The 9,402-nt window shown below is 46.5% G+C and overlaps 1 protein-coding gene across 1 annotated transcript in view; it reads left to right on the forward strand.

Moving 5' to 3' along the window:
- Positions 1-8,721, forward strand: part of LOC115079650 (gamma-secretase subunit Aph-1b-like) — a 52,941-nt gene extending 44,220 nt beyond the window's left edge. Inside the window, exons 6-7 of the mRNA XM_029583372.1 lie at positions 7,816-7,939; positions 8,334-8,721. Coding sequence (XP_029439232.1) covers positions 7,816-7,939; positions 8,334-8,371 — 162 coding nt within the window. The 3' untranslated portion in view covers positions 8,372-8,721. The remainder of the gene's footprint in view (positions 1-7,815; positions 7,940-8,333) is intronic.
- The last annotated feature ends 681 nt before the right edge of the window (positions 8,722-9,402 follow it).

Below are 9,402 nucleotides of genomic sequence, written 5' to 3' on the forward strand. Positions count from 1 at the left end.
CCTGTGCCTAACGTATCCAGCAGGAGGCAGCAACCATGGGCACCTGCCACTGAGGAATCCATCCAGTCCTTACCAATGGCCATTCCTGTGCCTTTATGTGGCCAGCAGGAGGCAGCAACCACGGGCACCTGCCACTCAGGAATCCACCCAGCCCTTACCAATGGCCATTCCTGTGCCTAATGTAACCAGCAGGAGGCAGCAACCACGGGCACCTGCCACTGAGGAATCCATCCAGTCCTTACCAATGGCCATTCCTGTGCCTAATGTAACCAGCAGGAGGCAGAAACCAAGGGTATCTGCCACTCAGGAATCCATCCAGTCCTTACCAATGGCCATTCCTGTGTCTAATGTAACCAGCAGGAGGCAGAAACCAAGGGTATCTGCCACTCAGGAATCCATCCAGTCCTTACCAATGGCCATTCCTGTGCCTAATGTAACCAGCAGGAGGCAGCAACCACGGGCACCTGCCACTGAGGAATCCATCCAGTCCTTACCAATGGCCATTCCTGTGTCTTTATGTGGCCAGCAGGAGGCAGCAAGCACATATAATCCTACAACTGGTAAGATCTGTCTTGATCAGTGAATGGCAGCCGTATGTGGCTCACTACATAACATTTTGTGCTAATTTTATTATGTGTTTCCCTTTGGTTGGTTCTAGTCATGTTTTCCAACTCTTATTTGCTTGCTTCCATTTTGCATTTTGTCTAATATAGGGAAATCCTTCTATCTACTGAGCTATTACAGATTTTTGGAATTAAATAGGAGCACCCGTAATTGTGTCTTGTTAAATTTCTCCCACGCAGTGGGCTACAAACCATGGAGTCCAGGGTTCAAATCCCACTGCTGCCCCTTGTGACCTCAAGCAAGTCACTTCAGCCTCCATTGCCTCACGTGCAAACTTAGATTGTGAGCCCTTTGGCGACAGGGAAGGAGCTGCTGTGCCTGGATTTAATCCACTCTGAAGTGGCCAAAAAGCCGAATATAAATGAAGTACATAATTAAATGCGCTCTTATTGTGTTCTTTATTCTGGTTTCTTGTTGCTAGTCCTTTTCTCACTGTAAAGAGATGGGAAGACTGCAGGCCTCCAGGGGATTTAAGCTGCTAATGACCTGCTGTGAATTTCCAGCACAGAGGAGGTTGATAGATGAGATTTGTCCGAACATGCCACGGCATTCTTCCCTGCATGCGGTATCTACTTACCACCCCTTAATGTACAGATTCTAGTGAAGGTGCAATGACATTGATTTGTATTCTCACACAGACAAGGCACCATGCATATACCCGATACATTTATTTAATTTATTTATTTGTGTTTTTGTATACCGACATTCGATCGAGATATCACATCGGTTCACATATAACTGAACATAAATAAGACATTGGCTGCTTATTTTCACATTGCAACTTATAGAATAAATTAGACAGGTTAACTTACATAATAACTTCGAAATGTTAACATTTTAGCATGTGACTTGGTGGGAAAAAAATAAAAATGACAGAGATTTAACGATTTACAGTGAGTTTTTACAATTGGAGCATCTGGGGAAGTTGACTGGGGAATGGGTGTTATCGGGATGTCAGGGAAACGGAGGTGTTTTTGGATAAAGGTAAAAGAGTGACAGGGTGATGTGCATTTTACAATATGGTATGGATTTACAGGGAAGTTTGGGGAAATGGTTGACATATTTGTGCTGGTAGTGTTCAAGGTTTGGTGGGAGATGCATTTATCGGGGTGCAATCATGGCGGGAAAAGATGATTCATTTCAGTTTCATTCAGAGGGTGGGGGCCTGGACGAGGGGGGCTAAGTTTCTGGTGGGAAGGCTTTCAGGAAGAGCCTTGTTTTGAGGTGTTTTTTTTAAGATTTGAGTTGAGGGTTCCGTTCTGAGGTGGGGTGGGAGGGAGTTCCATAGCGAGGGGCCAGCTACTGATATTGCGCGTTTTCGGGTAGAGGAGATGTGCGCTGTTTTGGAGGTGGGGACGGTGAGGAGCCCAGAGTCTGTGGAACTGAGCTTTCTATGTGGGGTATATGAGAGTATCGCAGAGTTTAACCCGTCCATTTTGTTGATGATCATTTTTTTTATGTATGAGGGTTAGGGTTTTGTATTGGATTCTGTGGCTGATGGGTAGCCAGTGTAGTTCTATGAGGGTGGGGGTTATGTGGTCGCATTTTTTGATGTTTGTGATGGATCTGGTGGCGGTGTTTTGTAGTACCTGTAGTGGTCTGATGGTGGAGTCAGGGAACATAAGAACATGCCATACTGGGTCAGAGCAAGGGTCCATCAAGCCCAGCATCCTGTTTCCAACAGTGGCCAGTCCAGGCCATAAGAACCTGGCAAGTACCCAAAAACTAAGTCTATTCCATGTAACCGTTGCTAATGGCAGTGGCTATTCTCTAAGTGAACTTAATAGCAGGTAATGGACTTCTCCTCCAAGAACTTACCCAATCCTTTTTTATACACAGCTATACTAACTGCACTAACCACATCCTCTGGCAACAAATTCCACAGTTTAATTGTGCGTTGAGTGAAAAAGAATTTTCTCCGATTAGTTTTAAATGTGCCACATGTTAACTTCATGGAGTGTCCCCTAGTCTTTCTACTATCCGAAAGAGTAAATAACCGATTCACATCTACCCGTTCTAGACCTCTCATGCTCTTAAAGACCTCTATCCTATCCCCCCTCAGCCATCTCTTCTTCAAGCTGAATAGTCCTAACCTCTTTAGTCTTTCCTGATTGGGGAGCTGTTCCATTCCCCTTATCATTTTGGTCGCCCTTCTCTGTACCTTCTCCATCACAATTATATCTTTTTTGAGATGCAGCCAAGGAGAAGTGTGTTGCAGTAGTCGAGCTTGAAAAAGAGTATTGTTTGGAGGACAGTTCGATAGTCTTGGGCATGAAGGAGGGGTTTGAGCTTTTTCAGGTTTTGTAGTTTAAAGAATCTGTCCTTGATCACTGTGGAGATGTGATGTTTGAAGTTTAGCTCGTTGTCAATAGTTACTCCAAGTTTTTTTGTGGCATGTGTAAGTTGTGTCCCCATGTGGTTGGCTGTGTAGATGCTGGGGAGGGGTGTGGTGTAATTGTTAGATATGTGCAGGATTTCGGTCTTATTTTGGTTGAGACAGAGTGATAGTTGTGAGTTATTTTCATGAGGAGAAGGTTCATTTTTAGAGTATTTTTGATGGTTTTGTTTATGGGGAGCAAAATTTGTATGTCATCAGCGAATACATAGTGTGTGAGGTCTGATTCCGAGAGGAGCTTGCATAGTGGGAGGAGGGTGTTAAAAAGGGTGGAGGAGAGGGATGAACCCTGCGGGATGTTAAAAAGGGTGGAGCTGAGAGATGATCCCTGCGGGACGCCATGTGGAAGAGGTATCTGGGAGTATTCTGTTGCATTTTTCCTTATATTGAAAGTTCTGTTTGTGAGGTATGACTCGAACCATTTGATTGTAGTGTCTCGTAGTCCAATTTCTTTGAGTCTGATTAGTAGTGTTTTGTGATTGATGGTGTCGAAGGCTGCAGATATGTCGAGGAGTATCAAGAGGTAGGATTGGCCATGGTCGAGTCCTCTAAGGATGGTATCAGTGAGGGTGAGAAGGAGCATTTTGGTGCTGAATAGTTTCCTGAAACCATGTTGTGCTGGTAGTAGGATGTTGTGGTTTTCGAGGTGATCCGTGAGTTGATTGTTGACTGTTTTTTCAAGGATCTTGGCTATGAATGGGAGGTTGGAGACTGGTCTGTAGTTTGCTGGGTCAGATTTGTTGAGTTATGGGTTTGACTACTGCATTTTTGAGTTTGTTGGGGAAGATGCCTTGCTCGAGGGAAAGGTTGATTATGTCGGCTATGGGTCTGGTGATGAGCTTGGTGATGAGTTTTAAGGTTTTGATGGGTATGGGGTCCAGTGGGTGGATGGCGGGCTTTGTCTTTTGAATGATGGTTTCAATTTCAGTGGATAAGAACATAAGAACATAAGAAATTGCCATGCTGGGTCAGACCAAGGGTCCATCAAGCCCAGCATCCTGTTTCCAACAGAGGCCAAACCAGGCCACAAGAACCTGGCAATTACCCAAACACTAAGAAGATCCCATGCTACTGATGCAATTAATAGCAGTGGCTATTCCCTAAGTAAACTTGATTAATAGCAGTTAATGGACTTCTCCTCCAAGAACTTATCCAAACCTTTTTTGAACCCAACTACACTAACTGCACTAATCACATCCTCTGGCAACAAATTCCAGAGCTTTATTGTGCGTTGAGTGAAAAATAATTTTCTCCGATTAGTCTTAAATGTGCTACTTGCTAACTTCATGGAATATGCCCCCTAGTCCTTCTATTATTCAAAAGTGTAAATAATCAATTCACATCTACTCGCTCAAAACCTCTCATGATCTTAAAGACCTCTATCATGTCCCCCCTCAGCTGTCTCCTCTCCAAGCTGAACAGCCTCAACCTTTCCCTCGAGCAAGGCATCTTCCCCAACAAACTCAAAAATGCAGTAGTCAAACCCATAACTCAACAAATCTGACCCAGCAAACTACAGACCAGTCTCCAACCTCCCATTCATAGCCAAGATCCTCTAAAAAACAGTCAACAATCAACTCACGGATCACCTCGAAAACCACAACATCCTACTCTCCTCATAGGGGAGCTGTTCCATCCCTTTTATCATTTTGGTTGCCCTTCTCTGTACCTTCTCCATGCGACAGGTTCAAATTGTGACCACGTGGTGTTGTGTGAGGGTGGTTCTGGTAGGTCAATGTTGACTGGGGGGATCTTGGCGATGATGTTGGCGACTTTGTCTTTGAAGAAGTGCGCTAGGTTTTTGCTGGAGATGGTGGGGGTGTCATGGGGTGTAGCATTCTGGTTTGGGTTGGTTAGGTCTGTGACATATGAGAAAAGTGTCCTAGGGTTGAATTGATATTCATGGATTTTTTTTGTATAGAAATCTCGTTTTGCTGTGTTGAGGTCAGTTGAGTAGCTGTGAAGTATTGTTCTGTATTTGTCTTTCAGCTCTGGGGTTGGGGTTCTTCTCCATTTTTTTTCTGTTTGTCTCAGGATTCGCTTTGTGTTTTTTAGTTCAGGGGTGTACCAGGGGGGCTTGTGCTTGGCTGATGTTTTGAATACTTTTCTTATGGTAGGGCATTTTGATTTGGCTATATCTGAGTTGATGGATATCCATGAGTTGGTAGCGGAGGCGTCGTTCTTGTTGAGGGTTTTTAAGACTTCGGGTAGCAGTTCGGTGAGGTTGTCACTGGAGCAGGGTTTGATGAATTTGATGATGTTGGTGTGACTGTCAGGCTTCATGAGAGGGCATTGTAGTTGGAGCTTGGTTTGGATGAGTTTGTGCTAAGAAAAAGGTATTGCGGTAGTTGTGGGTGGGTGTACGTTGGCTATTTTGTTGTTGATGAAGATTAGGTCACGGGTATGACTGGATTTTTTGGGGGGATGTTGATGATTTGGTTGAATCCAATAGTGGACATGGTGGAGAGGAGAAGTTTGCAGGTTGGAGAAAGAGGGGTTGAGTCGATGTGGAGATTGAAGTCCCCCAGTATGATGGCGGGATCTTGCATGTTGATGTTGGTGGTTACAGTTTCGATCAGGGGGGATAGGTTGTGTTGGGGAAGACCTGGGGCTGCATAGATGAGGAGGATTTGGGTTTTTTTGGATTTAAATAGGTTGGTCTTGAAAGGTGGGGGGAGGTTGAGTGTAAGGGATGAGAATTTGTGTTTTTTATATGCTATGAAATAGTAGGCCGCCACCTTTTCTTTTTGGTCAAGGGATGGAAAATATGTTGTAGATGTCTTTGGGGAGTTGGTTCAGTAGTACGGTGTCAGTGCTTTTTAGCCAGGATTCGGTGATGCAGAAGATGTCGGGTAGGGTGTCTAGGAGTAGGTCATGGAGGATGGGGATCTTCTTGGTGATGGACTGGGCGTTCATGAGGAATACGGTAAGGACGGTGAGCATGGACCAGAGGACTCTGGGGTTGAAGGTGATGTTGGTGATGTTGGTGAGGCATCTGACTTGGTAGGTGGGGTGTGTGGGGGTTTTGTTGGGATTGTGGGAGTGGCTGGGGTTGGGGTTTTGGCGGTGGATGAGTTTGGGAATGGTGAGGTGCTGCCATGTCGGGTTAATGGGGTGGGCTAGTGCAGGCATTGTTTGCTTGGAGCTTGGAGTGGAGGATTTGTGTGGTTTTTCAGGGGTGGAAGGGAGGGTGGTTAGATAAGTGGTCACAATGAGAGATCACAAAAGGTGGCACAAATGGGCGCACTAAGGGGCAGGCCCCTTAGTTACGCTCCTTCGGTGTATGGCGCATGGCACCTGAGGCCTTCAGGAGGCTTTAAGCCTGTTCCTGCTCTCCGCCTCCGGTGTCGTGGAGCTTGCTCGGGGGGCGGAGCGTCAGGGGGAGGAGCGTCAGGGGGAGGAGCGTCGACGATCGGGGCCTAGGGAGGCTGGGTCGAGGTAGGCCCTTACCCCGATGGGTGCGTGCCGATCACGCTAGCCTGGCGGTCCTCTTCGGATGTTCAGGTCGGGATAGTCCTCTGTAGGCCGCGGTCGAGTCGGGCATCTCGGGTCGGGTCAGGCATCCCTCGGATTGGGTCGTGCAGGCCGCGGTTGGGTCAGGCAGACCATGTGTCGGGTCCGGCAGGCCGTGGGTCGGGTCCGGCAGGTCGCAGGTCCGTGGAGCATCCGGCGTTGGTTTGCTGGGTGTCTGGTGGTGGATTGTTGTGCGAGGCGCAGCAGTTGCAGTCCGAGAGGCGGCGCCTGAGGCCTGCACCTGCTCTCTGCCTCCGGTGATGTGGAGCTTGCTCGGGGGGGGGGGGGGGGGGGGAGCTTTGACGATCGGGGCCTGGGAAGGCTGGGTCGAGGTAGGCCCTTATCCCGATGGGTGCGTGCCGATCCAGCTAGCCTGGTGGTCCTCTTCAGGTGTTCAGGTCGGTTCATCCTCTGTAGGCCGCGGTCGAGTCCGGCATCTCGGGTCGGGTCCGGCATCCCTCGGATCGGGTTGTGCAGGCCTTCTCCACTCCATAGACTGGGAGAGCTCTCACCCATGCCTTCTCCACTCCATAGACTGGGAGAGCCCTCACCCATGCCTTCTCCACTCCATAGACTGGGAGAGCCCTCACCCATGCCATCTTTACTCCATAGACTGTGAGAGCCCTCACCCATGCCTTCTCTACTCCATAGACTGGGAAAGCCTTCAACTATGCCTTCTCTACTCCATTGACTGGGAGAGCCCTCAAACATGCCTTCTCTACTCCATAGACTGGGAGAGCTCTCACCCATGCCTTCTCCACTCCATAGACTGGGAGAGCCCTCACCCATGCCATCTTTACTCCATAGACTGTGAGAGCCCTCACCCATGCCTTCTCTACTCCATAGACTGGGAAAGACTTCAACTATGCCTTCTCTACTCCATTGACTGGGAGAGCCCTCAAACATGCCTTCTCTACTCCATAGACTGGGAGAGCTCTCACCCATGCTTTCTCTACTCCATAGACTGGGAGAGCCCTCAACCATGCCATCTTTACTCCATAGACTGGGAGAGCCCTCACCCATGCCTTCTCTACTTCATTGACTGGGAGAGCCCTCAACCATGCCATCTTTACTCCATTGACTGGGAGAGCCCTCACCCATGCCTTCTCTACTCCATAGGCTGGGAGAGCCCTCAACCATGCCATCTTTACTCCATAGACTGTGAGAGCCCTCACCCATGCCTTCTCTACTCCATAGACTGGGAAAGCCTTCAATTATGCCATCTTTACTCCATAGACTGGGAGAGACCTCAGTGATTTTTTCATCTTTCCTTCTCTCTACAGACACTTTTAAATCCCAAGTACATTGGTAGCCTGGTTCCTGCCTACATTCTAATGATGGCCACTGCAGCCTGGAGCTACCTTCTTGCCGGTGGCTCTGGACAGAACATCTGCCGTTTCCTGCTCTGTGAGTTATGCTCCTCCTTTCTCTTATTGTCTTAAATATAATATGTAATCCCTATTTATACTTGGGACATGTCTAACCAGTCCAATGTTATGAAATGTAGATTTACCTATCTGTGAGGAGTTAGACCCATCCTAATAGGCCTAAAGATGGCACACAGATTAATTACAATATGAAAAATAGATTCTCTCATTGCTGGAGAAAAGTTATCTAGCCTCAGATCTGGGGCCTCTTTAGAAAGCTGGATTATTATGGCTAGGCTGGGATTTGCTAGTGGGAGGGTTCTTTGTAAGCTACTTTTATTCCCTCATCTGATGTCAAGTGATGAGAAATGTCCCAATATGGGGTGCATAATCAATGATATTTGAAGGTATCAATGACTTTTATTATCTTGCAGGCATGAGAAAAGAAACAAGTCCTACTGTTGGATCCTGATCCTTTTGATGGAGGTGTCCATCCAGAGCATTCCCTGATCCTCCTCATATAGATACTGTATATCCAGAACATTGTTGATCCACCTGAGACATTCCTCCAGAACTTTCTACTGATTCTGAAGAGACATCTTTCTTAAATATTGCCTAATTCTCTTAAGATAATCATGCAGAATGTTCTTCTCTGACATCAAGTAAGACCTTCTCATAGAGATATCCAACTGGACCAATCTGCTCAGTGAGACATTCATCTATAACTCTTTCTTTGATTCTCTTTGCTGGGACAGCTATTTTTATACCTTAATTTCAAACATTTATCATGTATTCTTTATTAAGATTTTCTTCTGGAACATCTCTGAGTCTCTTTATTCAGAATATTTTTCTAATACTGTTCATTGAGACACCTAGAACATTGGTTTGATTAAGATGCTAACCTTGAATTTGTCTCTGATCCTTTTGAAAAGCCAAATATCAGCTGGGGTCTATGGCATTGTAAAAGAAAGCAAACTGGACATCTTAGAGGTGTCTTACGGTCCTTATAGTTGTGTGAAAAAGTTTAGGCATCCCTGATCAGATCGTATGTTTCAATGAATTTCCAAGTGAACAGAAGCTGACACAACCTCTACATGGTACAAAGTTAAAAATAAGGGCAATATTCAAAGCCATTTAGCTGGAAAAACAACAAGTTATGCTAAGTGGTGAGTTTTGAATATCCTCCATACATCTGTGGCTAACTTTTAACTGGATACGTCATTATCTGGATAAGATTGAGCCAAATAAGAAAGGGATGTGTTGGGGGTGTCCTGGGGTGGGGATGAGTTAGCCGAATAACTTATAAAGCTAACACCGAAATTTGGAGCAGGTCTTCTCCATACAGCCCCTAGCACCTATGTCACAGAATGCCTGCCTCTCTCCATACAGCAGATAGCACCCCTGACCTCATGTCCACACAGCCCCTCACAGAATCCCCACCTCTCCTCCACACAGCACCTAGGGTCCCATATTGGAGGACAAAGAATCAGGGAAGCCAGGGTT

Source organism: Rhinatrema bivittatum, chromosome 1 (assembly GCF_901001135.1).
Source record: "Rhinatrema bivittatum chromosome 1, aRhiBiv1.1, whole genome shotgun sequence".
Taxonomy (NCBI): domain Eukaryota; kingdom Metazoa; phylum Chordata; class Amphibia; order Gymnophiona; family Rhinatrematidae; genus Rhinatrema; species Rhinatrema bivittatum.